Source organism: Toxotes jaculatrix, chromosome 9 (assembly GCF_017976425.1).
Source record: "Toxotes jaculatrix isolate fToxJac2 chromosome 9, fToxJac2.pri, whole genome shotgun sequence".
Lineage (NCBI taxonomy): Eukaryota > Metazoa > Chordata > Actinopteri > Toxotidae > Toxotes > Toxotes jaculatrix.
Window position 1 is genome coordinate 24,058,868 of NC_054402.1, and position 18,861 is coordinate 24,077,728.

An 18,861-nucleotide genomic window follows, 5' to 3' on the forward strand; every position below is an offset into this window, starting at 1 on the left:
GGTCCACTTCTGTGCCCTCTCCCTTTCAAACAGTCCATTATACCACTGTATAACCACAACTTTCTTATTTACACCATATTTAAAACTCATGAGCTAACAGCTGGTGCCTAGCATGGTGCTGCAAGCCATTCTTTAAAGATATTACACCCAAGATGCAATATCAGGCCAAACTGCTGATATACGACCGTCCAGTGCACATTTAAAATCAGAGCATGAACCTGAAAACAGATGCAGGGATTGCTGTAGATCAACAGCTCCAGTGTTAAATAAGTACTCTCCAGTCATTTAGTGAGAACTGAACATCATAGACGCTCAGTAAAAAGCTGTACAAACTTCAAAGCATCCCTAGCTGGGCCACAGGTGGAGTAAAACAAAATGCCCCCCCCAACAGCTTATCATCACACCTTGTTTAATATATTCTCTCTCTGTAGAAGAGGTAGTTAGCACACTCTTAAAACATGGTAAACCTCCTCAGCTGAACATGTTACATTCAACATGAGGTGAATAAAGATTATGAAGCTGATGAACGAAGGACTGAATTTACATTTATATTTACATTTCTCACACTCTCCCACCTAAACGAGCCCATATTTCACTGCAGGTCTGCCTGCACCAAAGCAGGACATGTGGACACATGCTTGGAAACTCGTCTTTGGTACCATCGAAAGCTCAGCTCTGCCCAATGAGAAAGCAGCTACAAGCTAAGAGAGGAACTCTGGTATAACTTCTCGTTTTATTTACCTGCATGTGGAAAACAATACTGGACACTGGTGAAACAACGCAAGTGGTATTCCATTTACTGAGACACTGATACTAACATTGACACACTTTAAAAAACAATGAAGCGCTATCAGCCGGTGATGGTACTCTATGTGTTGACTGTAGTGCTTGAAGGCCATTTTGTGTTTGCCTCTGATAATCCCTGTAAGGCAGTTTCTACACGGCTCAGGAGATGGTTCCATGAGGTACTGTATGTAAGAGCAGGCTGGAACCAAGACCAAGACTGCTATAGACTGCCGATTCTCAGCGAGCTGATGATGGCAGTCAGGTGAGCAGCGTTCTACCAGACTGAGCACAACACTGGTCCAAGTAGTGTTTGAAATCCTCATCAATTTACCTGCTGTTGACTGAACTCACATGGAAGACACCTCACCATCTGACGTTTTGGGCTCAAGTCAAATGTGTAACATAAAAAAAAAAAGTGGGTGTGTCCTGTGCTCGAGGACCGGGTCACGTCCGCAGCCCCGCCCCTCAGCAGAGCAGGATTATCTGGCGTCATTGAGCTGCCTGGCCACCGTCAGGATCTCCTTGGCTCCTTTGCTCAGCAGCAAGTTGGCCAGGTCGACACCCAGACGCTCAGCTCTGTCCTGGGCTTCGCCTGAGATCTTGCTGGCTGTCACTCCCACTCGCTGGACCCGCTCATCCACTTCTTCTAAGCTCTGTCGCACATAAGCACATTATCAGTGTAAAGTTTGGTAGGTGCTATCAGAGCTGACACACAAACATAACAGAATGATTATATGTTCCATCCAGTCTCTTTGTGTGTGTGGCGATATCAGACATTTTACCTTGTCAGCAGCAGCAGTGATGCTAGTCTGCATGGTTTCCTTCAGACTGTCTGATCCGTCCAGGCTATAGACTGCCCCCGTCAGGTAGAGCTGGGAAAACACAACAACAAACTGTCCTTCACCGTTTCTTCTTCTACAGCTAAGGACGAAATCTGTGTCCACTACTGTTTCCATCCTGTCTGCTTTACTTTGCTTTGGTTCCAGGCCTCTGACTCACAGCCAACATCTCAGCTTTGTCCAGCAGTTTAAACAGGTTTGGTGCTGTGCTCACTGACATCTGTAGAAATCTGATAAACTGTTGACCTATCAGAGCTTGGTAGCTGGGGTTCACTGATTTAGCCTTGCACTTCTGTAACACTACCAGACTCACAATGGAAAAACAGATGTGTTATGATGTGTCTGATGTGTGTTATTCCGCACAGCAGAGGTGTGTTATGTTAGAGTCGGCTCATGCAGCCTTGAGATGCCAGTCTCATGTTCAGCTCCCTCTGGTGCCAGGAAAAGGCTTTACACAGCTCTCTACCTAACGTTCTTACCTGGGAGTCTTTCACTTCGGTGTGTACAGCCACCGGGACGCTGCAGCCACCCTCCTGCAAATGACGAAATGTTAAATTGAGTTCATACAAAAGGAAAATGAGCTGAGGAATGTGTGTGTGTGTGTGTGTGTGTGTGTGTGTGTGTGTGTGTGTGTGTGTGTGTGTGTGTGTGTGTGTGTGTGTGTGGTGTACCAGGTGTTTGAGGAAGGCTCTCTCAGCTATGCAGCGCAGTACAGTGTCAGAGTCATGGAGGACGGACACCATCTCCAGGATGTCTGCATCTCTGGCCCGGACCTCCACTGCCAGAGCCCCCTGAGAGGGACACACACACAAACACAAATGCATATATGGATTTTATACACCCATATAGATGTAGTCTGTTCTTTTTATCATATTCACTTATGAATTATCCATCAATTATAATTATCCGTCTCTTTAGTCTATGAGTCATATTTGTATCCCGCTGTTCTTACCTGTCCAACAGCATACATACAGTCTTCAGGCTCCAGGATCTACCAGTGGAAAAAGAGAAATCCGACAGTTTGACTGTTAGAGGAAACAGGTCGGTCAGACAGGCTTCACACTGAGGACATAATAGGATCAGAACTGTACCTGGCTGATCCGGTTCTCCCAGCCCATTCTCCTGAGGCCGGCAGCAGCCAGGATGATGGCAGCAAAGTCCGCCTTCTCATCCAGCTTCTTCAGACGTGTGTTCAGATTCCCACGCTGAAGACTACAGCTAAGGACAGAAACTAGTATCCATTCCGCCAAACACAAACACCACATTATAAAGTGGTTTGTTGTGCAGTAAAATAAAAAATGATTTCCGTCTTCTTTTCTCACGTTCACAGGCTGCCCCCTAAAAGGATACGATATCTTTGAACTCCAGGTGGGGGAATCTCTTCTTCAACTGAGCAGCGCGGCGCAGTGAACTGGTACCGATCACACTGCACAAACACACAGCATGAAGTCAAGTTATCCGTTACCTTTGATACCAGTGAAAATAAATACAGCTACTTCCATTATCCATCAGACTGTACCTGTTTTCTGGTAGAGTGTCGAGAGTTTTCCCTGCATTTTTTGGATGTAAAACCACTGCATCATGGGGATTTTCTCTCCTAAAAGCAAAAAAAAGGCAAACAACAGTGAGTGGTTACAGCTGGTCAAAACACAACCTCACTAAGATTACACAGCAAACACTACAGCGATCTGCAGAATGGACAATAAGTGACATTTGACTTGTTCTGAGGAACTGTTCCAACAAAGGAAGAGTTTATGTCCCAAACACAGCCTCACTATCTCCTCTACTCCGCTTCAGTGACAGTGGCTGGTAATAAACAATAAAGGCCTCCTGATAAGGTTTTACATTATGTTCTCATCCAAGCTGGGACTTTGTCAAAAGTCACCCCCCCCTTTCCTGTCTCCCAAACACCATGCCTTTCACAGCAGTGCTTATCTTACAGCACAGGAAAAAGGCTAAAGACATTTCTTGAAAGAACAAAACAGTTGAAAATTAAAATAGAGACAACTAAGTGAATTGAGTTTGAGTTTTCTCATAAACAGTGCTATGTTTACGTCTAGTATTTCTCACCAAACACACTGTGTATAGTCTTGAGGTCATCTTGCGTTGAATCCATTTCCTCCCTCAAAGTTTGCTAATTACATTTTTTTTTAATATTTTGAAATATTATTTAATTTAAACTAATAGTTTACATGTTTGCTTGCTAACAGTCTTCTCTCCCCACTGCCTGTGCTCGGCTACAACCCACAACCATCGTGACGCACTGTAAATGTATGCAGACACTGCAGAGGTGCGAGCTCACTTACTTCAGCACAGCTCCAATGGTGAATCCTGGAGGCAGAGAGGTGGGAAGATCTTTCAGCGAGTGAACAACCAGATCAACCCTGCAGGACACAGAGGAACAGTCATGTATACATTCTCCTTTTATGTGTCATGGTACAATACAGCCATTCAGTGGTGTGCTGTATTTTATATGTTCAAGGCAGCTACAGAACAGAGGCAACATCTGAGGCTGCAGGAGAAGTCAGAGGGTTTCCCTCTGCACGGATGTAATCTGATGTATGCTATGGATGTTTTTGTAGTTGGGAAAAATGGCCTGGTCACTGATGATGACTTGGGTTACTGGGGCTGACATGAGTATTTTATGCAAAGTCATTCAGCAGTCAGTTTTGTCCATACTGTTTGTTTTCAGCATGTAGACAATAGCATAAAGCCAGTTATTACCTACAGTGTTATGTCATTTTTGCTCTGACAAAAATACTTCAAATGTATTACTGCTGAATAATGGCACTAAGTAATTGCACCTGGCAGCAACAATACAAAAGTGTCAGTCCTCTAAAGTCCTGCCCATTCAGTTAAACCCTAACAGTTAGTGTCTGCTCATGAAACAATGCTGTGAGGACAGTGTGGTGTCAGACACAGATGACACCGGTCACACTCACTCATTCCTCTCCAAAGCATTCTCCAACTCTTTGGTGAACAAACTCTTCTCTCCAATCTGCATTAAAAAAAACAAACAAAAAAAAACACAGTGATTTTCTGTTACATTTATCTGTTACACTGAAAATAACACGTCCAAGCAGGATGATTATACAAGTATGCTGAGTATGATGTATGTATGCGTGTAGAGCTGAAACGATTAGTCACTGAATAGATAAGTTGATTAATAGTTTGAGTCACTTTTCAACCAAAAAAGTCAAGCACTTTATGGTTCCAGTTTAAACGTGGGGGGTTTTATTTGAATATGCCACCTTTGCCTCTGTGATACTGTACTGGGCACTCTTCACAATTTTCGGACATTTTATAGACAATTAATTTAATAATCGAGAAAATAATCGGCAGATTCATTGATAGTAAAAATAACTGTCAGTTGTGAGCCGAGATGAGTAAACACTGATTTAAACAAGCCTCACCTTTGATAAAGCTGTGTCCAGGATTTTGTCTCCTGTCGTTGACATGCCAACTGAAAGACAGAGACAGAACAATTTATCACAAAACAAACACCTGGAATGGGTCAGAAATGGACCCACTGATCTGCAGTTTTCGGTCATTAGGTCATTCATTTTTAAAGCAAGACCTCAAGTGGTTTTTGATCAGTGTTGTTGATCTGCTAAGAAATTTGTAACAGGGCTACAAAGTTGTTTTTTTTTTGTCAGGATGTCTAACAAAAGAAAGTTTGTGATGATTCTCACTTATTTCCAAGTGGATGTCAGGGTACAGTTCCTTCAGCTTGTCCGCCACGCTGTCGGTCTGGATGCGGGCCAACTGGGAGAGAAGAACACAGCGCCTCTTGATTTTAACTAGACTATACTGATAAAAATTTAAACAGCCATACACAGAATGAATGAGCATCAAATCAGTATGACAGACTGAAGGGGGTCTCTGTCAGTTATCTGACAGAGACATTGTGGAGTCAGAACTATGTTATCTCGGCAAGACAAGCTCCAGACATCTTACTTTGCTGTATCTAAACCAGCATGGTGGAACAGTGCATTAGATAACTCACAATTAACTGACACATTAAGACTCTGCATGAGTTACATTCACAGGCAAATTATAGTTAAAACCTAAGTCAAATAACTGAATTCAAGCTCAGAACTGAATAAATATAGTACCTTACCTGGCTTTTGCGGGTTCCGATCCGGATGACCCGACTAACCTTGCCATTCCCATCCTGCAGGGGCAAAAGAGACGTCAGCAAAAGAAGTTAGTGAGTTTAAACTCACTTTCTGCAGAACCTCCTCCTGATACTCTAGCTGGTGTCCTCCATTCGCCCCCTGCACATTTACAACCACATCTGCAAATGTGATGAAACATTTTCTCTGCTCGCCTCACCCTGATGTACTTGTAAGGTCCATCCTCCATAATTCTGTGTCCGTACTGAGCGTCTGCAACTGTAGAGGCTATTGTGTCTGCTGTGTGGCCGGGACTGTCTTGGTAAGGAGCAGTGCTGAGGTCATATAGCCTCTAGATACTGAACAGTACTCTTTTTTTTACCAGACACCACCCCCCTCCTTCAGGACCTCCACCCCAAGATATCTCTGGTTCCAAAAGATAAGTGTGCCAATTCACTGAGTCCGTTATAAAAGGCAGGGAGGGGCAGCTAAGGAGGGTCCTGGATATAAGGTGTGGTCATGAAACAGATGTGTGAGGAACCTTTCCTGCTCTGACTCTACTCTTTATTTTCTGGAGGGTCGGCAGCCAACATCACTGCCACTGATGAGAACAGAATAATACTCTGAAATTAATGAAAAGTTAAATCACAGTTGTTAATGCTGTTATTTGAAACACACATTGAATAGTTGAAAGTTGATTATCCATTAAAATATGCCTCTGTGTACAAAATGAGGTACCATATCTCTAACGTTGTACACTGATATTGTTATTTTAAAAAAAAAACTGTCTACATGTATCATCCCTACAGGTGATAAAGAACTGATAAGGTTTTATCAAAAATGTCATTGGCCACTTTTATTTTGTTGGCTAAGCCTGGGAAGAGGGAGGAGGAATGTGACTATCAGAAGGTTAAACAGGCTGGGACTGATATTATGAACTAGAATACAGAAAAGTTAGAAAAGCACGTCTGGGAAATATACCAATATGATATAACAGATTTTTGGACATTGTTATGAGAAACAGAGAAAGACTGACTGAATCATGTTACTGTGAAAATACAGAAATAACATTTCATAACTATGAGGTTTAATAGGTTATTAAACGCTTTTACCTTTTTCATGTATGTAATATTCTGTTTACTATACATGTGTGATTATTTATGACAGTAAATCTTATTTCTTTTTTTCCTTTATGTTATTAAGGGTTTCCATAAACATGAAGTTATCCTACCAGAAAAACCTTTTGAAGCAGCAGTTTTAACTGTGCTTTTCTTCTGCTTGTTAGAAAACTACCCTCAAAAATCTACCACTTTAATTCTTCCCTGCCAAGGTCAGGTTAATATATCATAAAAATGACATATGTTTTTACGAAAGCTAATAATGGGGCGCAGCTCCATTCGGCATCAGTGTAATAGCCCAAATAGCACTTTATTTTCTAACAAGTGGACATCTCATAACGTTAACGTGAGGTCGTAAAACGTGTTCATTGAACTAGAACGGGTGTAAAAGAAGCTAAAGCACAAAGTATTTCTGCTTGGTTTCTACAGTACGACAGGGACTTCATCAGTGATCAATCGCCACTGTGTTTTTCACAGAAGCACTAAACCAAAGCCAACACTTTGCCATGCTAATTCGCCTTTTCTAGCTTCTATCTGTCAACGTCCTACTTTTTACTGTCCAATGGAAAACAGAGTAGTAAGACGGGCGTAAATATCAGCCAATCACAGCGCCCCGAATGACGGCGCATACGGAAATGGAGCTGCGTGCTTCATGCATGGTGAAAACGACCGGGTCAATTTGAGAAAAACCTACCGGAGATTTTTTCTCTTCCGACATATCGGTGATCCGCTTTACTCTGCCGATGTAGTTTGAATCAACAGCGCGTTTTCCTAGACAGTGAATCCATGAAAAGTCACGAAATCTTTGGAAACGATCAGAGCGCTACTCTCATGCAGCTTCCCTATGAATGAACGCGGAACCTCATGATGTCATTGGAGTGGATAGAGGTCATTTCCTTGTTCCGTGTACCAGTTTCCTCCTGCGGAGGGTGTGCAAGGCGTCCTTGCATTAAGAAGTCAGAAGACCAATGAAAATAGTGGTCTAATGTGTGTTTCTTCGAACGTACAACAACTTACTGACGACTCTCAAGCTCAGAACTGCTGTTGTGTACTTGGATCATCAGGGGTAACAATTTACAGCTTCCCTTGTGAGACATTTTTATGCACATGGGACCTGATGATGCGACCATGATAACTACACCAGTATTTCAACTTTGAACTTGCATGTCAAGTGCCACACCTAGCTGTATCCATGAGACTATAAGGTCATGAGGAGAGATTCAGATAGTCTTCGGGGTGTGAGTGAGAGTCACACTTAATGCGTTTTCTTGAACACATTAGAGAAAGGACCACTGACGTGTGTTAAAACCAACTTTCAGTGAATAAACAGCTTGTAGTGTGTGCCTACATTTTCCATACACAGTTTGAATGATGACATCTAGTGACCAAACTACGTTACTGCAACACTATTCATTTTGTAGTATTATGGTGGAGTACAATGTTTATCTGTTATAGTCTTCAGTATTATTAGGGCCATGGTTAGATTAACTAGCTACAGTGTCCCAGTGGTAGTTTATAGAGCAATAAAATACTCAATAGTCAATAGAAACTGAGTGGATCTTAGAGGAAGTTTTGATTTTTTCAAATGTATTTTATTGTAATTACTGAACATACAGTGACAGTTTATGCTGTGTGATAAGTGCAACTTGATCACCACATCACTTCATGAAAACCACAAAAAAGGCTTATTATTGTTTTTAACTGTTTTAGACTTTTACTTCTTTACTATAACACATGTATGTAATTCATCTGTTTAAACCAGTGTATTTATTGTCTCACATGTGTATTATTTTATTATTAGCAATGCTGTCCACAATTTAAAACATATAATAAAAACCCAGAACAATAATTGAATCATTTTACATATTTCCATTCATTCATTTAGGAGACACTTTTGTTCAGAGTGATGTAAAAATGAGGTACAATCCAAATCAGTCAGAAGTCGTTTTTGAAGTGCACTGTGTGAAATATTATGTGAACATCGACTTATATTCTGTACCAAAGTGTACCTGCACACATACATACAACTTTTGCTTGTGTGTTTTTTGGGCACATATATTTTAGTAAGTGAAAACATGTTAAAGTTTGAATGGACTCTGTCAATAATGGTCGTTGTTAACAATAATGGGATGCAATATTTCAGTGTGTCCTGTCACTATAGCTTATTCCGCACGTACCAAAGAGGTGAAAGGTAGGCCTATGGAGATCGTAAGTCGTTGGCACCATTTGGGAAGTCTAACCAGCTGGAGGACCTGTGGAAGTAGCGCTTGCAAGTTATTTATGCAAGAAGGCCAACATTTTGGGGACCACGTCATTGGTTTCCACGGTGGGCTGATCCAGCGCTGCTCTTCCGGTGGAGACGTGGCTCTGTACTGCTGCCATATTGACGCTAGCTAGCTAACAACCATACAACTTGGAGTCAGCTGCATATTCGCACCTTGCTATTCTAGAGTGATTAGAAATCCCCCAAAGCAAGAAAAACGAGAGACTGAAGACCGTCGTACCATAGAGAGAGACCAAAATGGTGAGTGACAGTCGAAAATCGTGATCATTTTCTTGCTTTTTATCGGGCCTAGCAATTATCATAACATTGGCTAATCTGGCAAGTAGCTAAAGCTAGTTAGGTACCAGCTAGCTAGCTTCTACGGGACCGAAATAAGAGGAAATACCAAGGTTTATCTCCGCTGGGTCGACAGCGTCAGTGTTTTATTTACTCGCTAAAGCTAAGTAAATGAACCGTCGTTTTATTATTCAGAGCCGAATTTGACGTGAATAAGCGACACTGAGTGTGCAGACATTGCTGACGTTAACTAGCTTTACAAGCTAGCGTTAGGGTTAGCTCCTGTCACTAGCCGGATCCGAGCTAACGCTACCTGCTGTCAGATTGTCCTTAGCCAGACAACAGCGGTTTCGGTCCTTAAGCAAACCATAACCATATGTAAATTTGGATTATCATTATGATTTACCAGGTGCGACAATTTGTATTCAGGACAGCGTTAACCGCAGTTCACATCAAGTTGAGATACACTGCATCAGGGGTCTTTCATTCTCAGCTTCAGCCATTGTCAACGTGGAATGATTGCGTTTCCTTCATTCAGTTAACAGCGTGAAATAAAGTGTTAATAATGGTAAGCTTACTTATACGAGCTAAATTGACAATTTTGTGTGGGTTAATTTACTGTAACGGAAATGTATTGTACGTACCTAAGATCGCTGGCTTGAAGAGAAGATTTCACCAAACACCATTCAAAATTTCGGTGATTTAAAGTTGTTTTTGCTTCTTGGCAGGCATAAACACAACATAATATCCACTCTGCTCAGTTGCTACTCATAACTGTTAAATATCTACATGCATTGTATGTACATGTATATATAGATATAGCTAGATAGTTAAAATTACACACACAAACATGATAGTTATACATTGATAATGATGTTTATCTTGGCATGGCTTGCTGTCCACTGAAACAACCAAGCATTTGTGGGGTGGTTGGTGATTTGAAGTTAAAGTAAAAGGAGAAATGTTAACTTTTTTGGTTTGTAGATTATTAAATTTCTGTAGCCCTAGAATTTGTTTTTGCCTTTTGGTAACATTTTGTATAATCACACTCTGACTATCCAATGTGTTATTTCTAAAGGTCTGTAGGCACAATAATATTCGTATTTTCTCTCCACCCGCAGGTGCTGTTGGCAGCGGCGGTGTGCACCAAGGCTGGCAAGGCCATTGTATCGCGGCAGTTTGTGGAAATGACCCGGACACGTATTGAGGGTCTCCTGGCTGCATTCCCCAAACTGATGAACACGGGCAAGCAGCACACCTTTGTGGAAACAGACAGTGTTCGCTATGTGTACCAGCCGCTCGAGAAACTCTACATGGTTCTCATCACCACCAAGAACAGCAACATCCTGGAGGACCTCGAGACACTCAGACTCTTCTCCCGTGTGGTAAGAAATAATGGAGCTGACTTTCTGTTTCTGTTTCTGTCTATGCCTGTACATTAAATTATGTCTACCATCAGTGAAAGATAAAGTTAACATTATCAGATGACAGTGTGCTAATATGATGAAAAAACTAACTCTACAACACATAAAATGGTAACAGTTATGTTTAAAACTTTACATTGTCCCTTACAACAAAAAAAAAAAAAATGTTTATCCTAGTTTTTTATAAATCAACATAAATCAAGGTCTGTATTTTTCAGGCATTGCATACAGTCGCTGTGTCTCCACATTCACAGTGTCTAAGTTACTGCACCATGCACCAAAGATACCTCCAGTATCTCAAGCACATTGATGGCATATCTGTGTCATGTTGGATTGTAGATATCCAACATTTACCTTTGAAATCTAAAAAACTAAAATACTTTTGCAGTCTGCTGCTCTTAATTATCCAGTGTAAGTTCATAGGTGCAACCATGCACTCGCAATTTCTTCATTTCTTATGTAGCTTTGATCATGACACTCATGCTGTAGTGTTTTCCACAGTTAGATTGTATTTGTTGTAGCAGCTTCTTAAATTAATTCTTAAATAATACCGTATATAAGGGGCTCCACTGAATATCTTATATTGCCAAGTCGTTTGTGACAAATAATTAACTGAACAATATATACAGCTCCACTGGTTCACGTTAAACCCTCACCGACTTGGATCTGGCCAGACCGGGGGCACAGAGAGGGCTGGTTAAGACACAGACAGGGACAGTAAAAATGTTATGGATTTTTGACAGTCCACCAGCGACAGGATTTCTCCAGATTCTTCTGATGGCCAATTTGACTGTGACACAGGGATTTGTTGTCAATATGTTTGTGAGAAAGAGCGAGAGCATGGCAAGGAGGGGCAGAACGAATCAATGCATTGTGCACAGATCTACAGGATTTTACCCATTTGAAGTAGTAAAAAAAAGAAAAAGAAAGTCAATACGTGGCGGTAAGTGTTGATATTATGGAGGGCCGCTACAAATAAATCAATGTGTGGGAAACACTGAGAAGTGTAAAAATATTTTCAGTTTATTATAAAACTGTTTCTGTGGACCTCCACGGTCTGGGTAATCAATGGGAAACACTAATGCTGTTCTGTAGTGCTTGAAAGGCACAGATACCTGCCCTAACTAAATGAAAAAAACAAAAAATGATATCAGCCACAGCTTATTCAGCCTATTCTCCTAGCAAGCAGATCAGTCCATCAAGTAAATCTGTTGACTAAACTAATTTATATCCACCTTGGAACAACAAACTAGTGTGCACTACCTTCCCCCTTCATTTTCTGAGAATCATTGCTGCACTAGTAATATGACACCTTGGATTTGGCTTTTGTTTAATATGCAGAAATTGGAACAAAAAATATTGGGGTATTTTGATGACTAAACTGCATCACCTTTAACTAACACACAATGGGGAGATAATACCACTGAAATGGGGTCAGGGCTGATGGTCATGTCAGTATATTCTCACTTTGTCACAGCTACTACTTCATCTCACACAGCTTATTTTTATTAGCTTATTGATCTAAATACTGAAGGTTATGGTTCAAAAATCTTAAGTTTGTAAGTTTAAATGATTGATTTGGTATATGAATGAAAGAATGAAAGTGAGGCGACATGCTCTGCTTGAAAGAAGATGTCTCATTCTGTGTGATTTGTTGGAACTAAAGAAACACTTAGTTTACTGGTGATTGTACAGTGGTGTTACAAAGTGGAGGTTCTTCCCTCACAATAAGTCTTTCAGGAAGTACTGACAGCAGCAGGCAGAGAGCACACAAACCGGGCCTGGCCTGGTTAATTTAGGCCTGTCATCAAGTTAGCTTCAGAGTTAACATTAATTAGTCATAGCTGATATGTTGGCGACATTTGTCATTTTAACCAGTAAAGTGCACCTGCTAAAAATGAGAAGCTGCTCACTGAATGTTTCCTACATTTTTTAAATTCAGTGTCTGAATTCAGAGTCACACACTGCACCGCCCAAATATTATTTCACATTCACATGTGCTAATCATCACTGGTTAATGCAGTGGGAAGCTTCACAGTAGAGCCCTCTGTCTTAAAGGAAAGGAGCTGCAACACTAGCAGGCTGAGAGGGACAAAACACAGCAGAGCACAGTGACCAAAGGATCAGGTTATTTTAGCCTATACTGATCCACTACAGTACGCCCGGATTGCCTCCGGCCATCTGTAATTAAGTTCAGCAAAAAATCCATTTCTTAAGCAGTCTTACAGCAATATGTTTTATTTTAATTCAGGATCCCATACCTCCTGATCAGTGTAGTTGTCAGCAGTCAAGCTATTAGCCTTGACTGTCCTATAGACATAATTTTTGTGTTACTGTTCTAAAAGTTCACATCTCTGGTGTGAACTTTACTCTGGTGCAGTTAATTGATATTCATTTCTTTTCCCTACCCGTGCAGATCCCAGAATATTGTCGTGTGCTGGAGGAGAGCGAAATATCAGAGCACTGTTTTGACCTGATCTTTGCCTTCGATGAGATTGTGGCATTAGGCTACAGAGAGAACGTCAACCTGGCTCAGATCCGCACCTTCACAGAGATGGACTCCCATGAGGAGAAGGTTTTCCGTGCTGTCAGAGAGGTGAGATCACGCTGTTAAGACTGGCTTGTTTATTGGATGAAGTAAGATTTATCAGTCACTGGGGAGAAACTGGGTCATTAAAGCAACAAAACAAGGGAATGCTATAAAGAAACAAGAAGGTGGTGAAATACAAGAATGAATACAGTGAATAGTTTAAAACTGTTGTGCAGTTTTATTCATTTATTAGGTAGAAATGTAATGTAAACTTAAAACACCAGTGAAAATGACGTAATTCTCTCAATGTATTATTACCATATAATTTAAATGTTGTTTTTCTTAAATACATAGACTCAGGAAAGAGAGGCCAAGGCAGAGATGAGGAGGAAGGCCAAGGAGCTGCAGCAGGCTAGGAGGGACGCTGAGCGCTCTGGAAAGAAGGTGCCAGCTTTCGGCGGCTTCGGTAGTGCTGGCATGACCAGCGTCTCCTCAGGGTCCATCATCACAGACACCATCGTCGAGCCAGAGAAACCTAAGATCACACCTGCTCCAGTCAGGTAGAAGACCAGGAAACAAATCAAATTGCTGTTGTATTGGTTTACATCACAATGCACACTGACTTTTCTGACCAAACATTTAAGTTTTGCATAAACTGATGAAGCGTTTGTTTTTTTTTGTTTTTTTCTTTTCAGACCAAGTGGACCCAGTAAGGCTCTGAAACTGGGTGCTAAAGGGAAAGAAGTGGACAACTTCGTCGACAAGCTCAAGTCTGAGGGTGAAACCATCATGCCCTCCACAGGAAAGAGAGGCTCAGATGTATCAAAGGTTCTGCCACCACCAGTCAATGTGGAGAGGTACAGACACAACATGGTCTCTATGGTTAAGTCATGTTTATTCTTCTGGTGTCATCAGAGGTCAGTAGTTTCCAATTAAATGGCCAAAGTTGGCCACTTCAGAAACTGGGTGGGGCTGCTCTTTCCTTAAATAGAAGGTGCTTCACAGTTTGCATCCTGACTGTCATTAAAAAAAATGATCCAGTCATATGATATGACTTAGCTCTGTTTTAGTTTAGTTTAATTATGATTATGATCACACTTTTTTTTTAATATAAATGTTCTGTCTTTACTAACACTTCAGACACTGATCACGATTGGGGGTGAAAAAAAAATAGCAAATGACAGTTTGGCCAAATGTGATTCAGAGCTGATGTAGCATGACCGTTCACATAGTATCATGTTAGTCAAACCACTAAACCACTAACTATGACATAAATATGAAGTGGGTGAAGCATGAGAGGTTGAACAAATATTTGATAGTCATACAGCTAAGCTCAGATTAAACAAAGCAAGTGTGTGTTTTTTTTTTTTTTTAAGCGAACCTCCCTCGTCTTGTATTAGCTGCTCATTTCCACTGTAGAAATAGAGTTATACATTTCTGTGATAGCGACTTTGATAAGTTAACGCATGGACTCTCAGTAGCAAACATGCAGACACTTTAACTGTCAGTTTGAGCACAGACTGGGCAGAAAGTGAGAGTCTGCTGAGTAATTCTTCTGCGCTGTTTGTGCTGACGACACATCAGCCTGACACCTGCAGACAGCTGTTAACTAGCGTTAGCTCCCCAGCAGGGGCAGACTGCAGAAAGCAGAATCCACACACTGTTCAGTCGACTTCCACGGTTTCATATTTCGTAGCCAGAGATAAAATCTCTTTAACAAAGACAAACCAAGAGCTCAGATGAGTATGCAGGGTTTTTTAAACTGCAGCAGGCCCACATAGGCTGTGTAGCTATTCATGTAACAGTTGACGGGGTGGTTGTGAGTGAGGCAGCTAATATAACCAGCTTTCATCTAGAATAACATTTTTGCTCATGTTGTAATCACTCAGTTTCCACTAAGGGCACACTTTGCACATCACATAGAACCACTTACAAAAAGTAACCACTGAACACACATAACACTTAGAGCAGATGTACATGTTTTCATTATTAATCAGAATTTTTGTTTTCCCCAATCCAGCACGATACACTATGTACGCATACATATACATTCTGTGTGGATGTGTTTCCTCCCCAGTGTACATCTGCGTGTGGAGGAAAAGATCTCACTGACTTGTGGTCGTGACGGAGGCCTACAGAACATGGAGGTGCTGGGCATGGTGACGCTCCGAGTCACAGACGACAAGAACGGGCGCATTCGCCTTGTTATCAACAATAATGACAACAAAGGATTGCAGCTGCAAGTAGGTCAACACATACTGTGACAGTCCAGACTCATAAAAACAATGTGTTAAAATGCCTGTCAGTAGTATTAGTGGCCTCTGTTGCTATGTCTGGTGCACATACACCAGCTCACGTGACTTCTGAGTGTATAACAATGCAACAATGACAATTATAGTGAGAGTCGTGTTCCTGTCTGTTTCCTCTACTCAGACACATCCCAACGTGGACAAGAAGTTGTTCACAGCGGAGTCAGTGATTGGCCTGAAGAACCCAGAGAAGTCGTTCCCTCTCAACAATGATGTTGGTGTGCTCAAGTGGAGACTACAGACCACAGACGAGTCCCTCATACCTCTAACCAGTAAGTTCTATTATGTGGGCTTTATCTGTTGTCCTTATCACAATCCAGTATCGTAGCTTTTATACTAATGCATATTAAATGTAGTGTCACAGCACAGCTGAACAGTGTCCTGCTATAGTCTCAGTCCCCTTCTCATCTGTCTCACAGTAAACTGCTGGCCCTCGGAGAGCGGTACTGGCTGTGATGTCAACATCGAATATGAGCTGCAGGAGGAGAGCCTCGAGCTCAATGATGTGGTTATCAGCATCCCCGTACCGTAAGTACATCAGACAAATCTATAAGCTCTGACTGACTTTGAGTGATGGGCTGTGACCTGACTGTGAGCCTTTGTAATTGTAGTTGATATATTTCATCCTCACTGTCTTCAGATTTGAGATCTGGCCATTTGCTACAAAAAAAGTCACTCTTTTATACAGTATCATGCCAGTTTAGCATTGTATGTACTGACATGTCTCTGTTTTCCTGCTCCTCTGCAGATCCGGGGTGGGAGCTCCTGTGATTGGTGATTTGGATGGAGAGTACAAACATGACAGCAGGCGAAACGTCCTGGAGTGGTGCCTACCTGTCATTGATGCCAACAACAAGACCGGTAGCCTGGAGTTCAGCATCGCCGGACAGCCCAATGATTTCTTCCCTATCAATGTGTCCTTTGTGTCCAAGCGCAACTATTGCGACATCCAGGTGAGTTACTGAACAGAAATGTCACCTGTCATGGGTTTGTTTGTGTGTGGTTGTAAACTTGTTTTTTGACATTTCACAGACAAAACGGTTAATCAGGAAAATAATCGTTTGTTTCGTCCCTGTTACCATTTTCTACCTTTGATTTTGTCAGAGGCATTCAGAAGGCCTGTGAGACTGCACCTACATGTTTACTGATGAGCAGTTATTGATCAGCAACAACCCTCCCTCCCCCCAGTTTCTCAACCATGAACTGTGTTGGCCTTAGGCAGACAGAGGGAAGCAAAACATACCTCATTGTCTTTAGGTGTGGAAGTAAACTAGGCCCTGCAAGCACTGTTATGGATAGAGACTGTCTATGTAGTGTAGATATGTACAGATAAAAATGAATCCTGATGGTGCTCAGAACTGTTCCTTATGATAAACTGTTTACATGCTGGTAACTGACTTTATCTTTCCCCCCCTCTTCCCAGGTTACCAAAGTGGCTCACGTAGATGGCGACAGCTCCATTAGATTCTCTTCAGAAACCTCCTTCGTTGTCGACAAGTACGAAATCCTGTAAAAATATTCACAAAACGACAAATTCAAAAAAAATCACCAACAAAAAGAGTCCAAATCTATGCTACAGAGAAAGATTGAAGATTTCTTGCCTGCCCACCCTGTATACGATTTCAGAGACTGTGTACATCGACAGGACTACGTCAGCCCTCTGGCAAAGCCTCTTCCTGTGGTGGAGCAGAGCAGTGGTGGTGTATTTATATGTTTGTATGAGAGAGGATCATCTATATATAGAGTTAATTGAGCAGGAAAAAAAAAAAAACAACAAAACCACACAAAAAGAAAACTACACTGATGCTGTTGTGTTGGCCAAGCAGAACTGTAAAGAGAACTTCAGACAAAGTAGAGGATGACTGTGGGGGTGAGGCCACGAGAAGCCAACGTCCATCTCATTATCAGTCCATCAGTAAAACCCTGCCAGGTGGTAGAGAGGGAGGACAGGGACCTGAGGCCACTGTATCAGTCTCCACTAGAATGAGCGCTGGTAGTTTAGCATCCCCCGAGAATCATACATCCTCCACAAACTGTCTCCTTCACACTCGCGTTGCAATGGTTCATCAAATCTTGAATGGGGTTGTTGCTTTCTGTCTTTTCAGATTTTCTTATCCATAATAACTGCAGCATCGTAGCTGTCTCAATCATTATAAGCCTGTCGCTCTTTGATCGTTCAACTATTGTGATTTGCTCTATTGATATCTCACTTCAGATGATTGTCTTTTTTTTTTCCTTTATTGTGAGAACACTGATTTTTCAGTTTTTGTAGAAGTAACACATTGGTTCTTCGCTGAAAAGCAAAATATGGCTCTGTGCTAAACATGTACTGTCTGTACTGTCTGCGGTTATCATCAGCAAAATTGTGTCCTTTTATTTTTAACTTTGATATTTTTTACTGTTTGCTGTATAATTTGTCATTGTTTACCACTAATTTGGATATTGAAATTTGACAGTGAAGAGCAGGACTTTGTAAGGGATTCTCAGCTGCAGGGCAAAGTTAACTACCAGTAAATACATTTGACTTTCACATCTGTTGAATTTTCTTATGATCCTTTTTTTTTTTTGTAACACCATTACAACCACTCCTCACTTTGTGGAACGGAAACGCCATGTTTGACTCTGGTCCATTTAAGTCCAGTGATCAGCGCTTAGATATGACGGAATAAAAAGTACTTTGAACGCGGCCCAGAAACAACATCCAAGCTCCTAATCTAACATCACACTCTGCGTTTTAGATCCGACACGGGAGTGGATGTGTGTTGGTATGATAGCAGAAATCCATACACATTAGTAGAGCAGGGTTCACAGACTGCCAGCCTGGTACTCAGCCCGCTCCCCTCACATCCAAGGTAAGCAGAGCGACTACTGGAGCCCTCGCAGTGACCTCTGCCGGCCGACACACCTGTTCGTTCACCCAGTCATCCTTTACTTACATTATCACAGTACATCATCATTATTCAAAATGTAATGTTTGTCTTTCATGTTCTTGTTTTTTTTTTTTTTCTTCCATTTGTACTCCCCAAGTTTCAATTTAGCAATGGCTGTGTGGATGTGGGGTTGAAAATGGCTGTTTTGAGCATTTTTAACTAAATTACTGAAGGGGAATCTTAACATTCCAGTGTACAATTAGAAAAAAAAGAATCTTTAATGGAATAAAATGTATTATTGAAAATGTAA

The 18,861-nt window shown here is 41.4% G+C and overlaps 2 protein-coding genes across 3 annotated transcripts; one reads left to right on the top strand and one right to left on the bottom strand.

Moving 5' to 3' along the window:
- Positions 1–714: 714 nt before the first annotated feature.
- On the bottom strand, positions 715–7,712 carry LOC121187726 (porphobilinogen deaminase-like). 2 transcript variants are annotated; one of them, XM_041047118.1, is made up of 14 exons: positions 7,553–7,712; positions 5,746–5,799; positions 5,318–5,390; positions 5,039–5,088; positions 4,568–4,623; positions 3,932–4,009; positions 3,145–3,222; positions 2,976–3,051; positions 2,717–2,830; positions 2,578–2,616; positions 2,297–2,416; positions 2,105–2,158; positions 1,569–1,658; positions 715–1,439 (listed from the first exon to the last, which is right to left on the bottom strand). In XM_041047118.1, exons 1-14 carry the CDS (start codon positions 7,574–7,576, stop codon positions 1,266–1,268), a joined length of 1,080 nt encoding a protein of 359 aa, XP_040903052.1. In that variant the 5' UTR covers positions 7,577–7,712; the 3' UTR covers positions 715–1,265. The 2 variants fall into 2 exon arrangements, with proteins under 2 accessions (XP_040903052.1, XP_040903051.1); XM_041047117.1 differs by lacking the exon at positions 7,553–7,712 and adding an exon at positions 5,961–6,056.
- Positions 7,713–9,219: 1,507 nt separating this feature from the next.
- Positions 9,220–18,861, top strand: arcn1b (archain 1b). Its single transcript, XM_041046381.1, has 10 exons — positions 9,220–9,382; positions 10,540–10,803; positions 13,259–13,438; positions 13,727–13,932; positions 14,068–14,229; positions 15,450–15,615; positions 15,806–15,953; positions 16,101–16,209; positions 16,430–16,634; positions 17,105–18,861. The coding sequence occupies exons 1-10, from the start codon at positions 9,380–9,382 to the stop codon at positions 17,192–17,194; spliced, it is 1,533 nt and encodes a 510-aa protein (XP_040902315.1). The 5' UTR covers positions 9,220–9,379; the 3' UTR covers positions 17,195–18,861.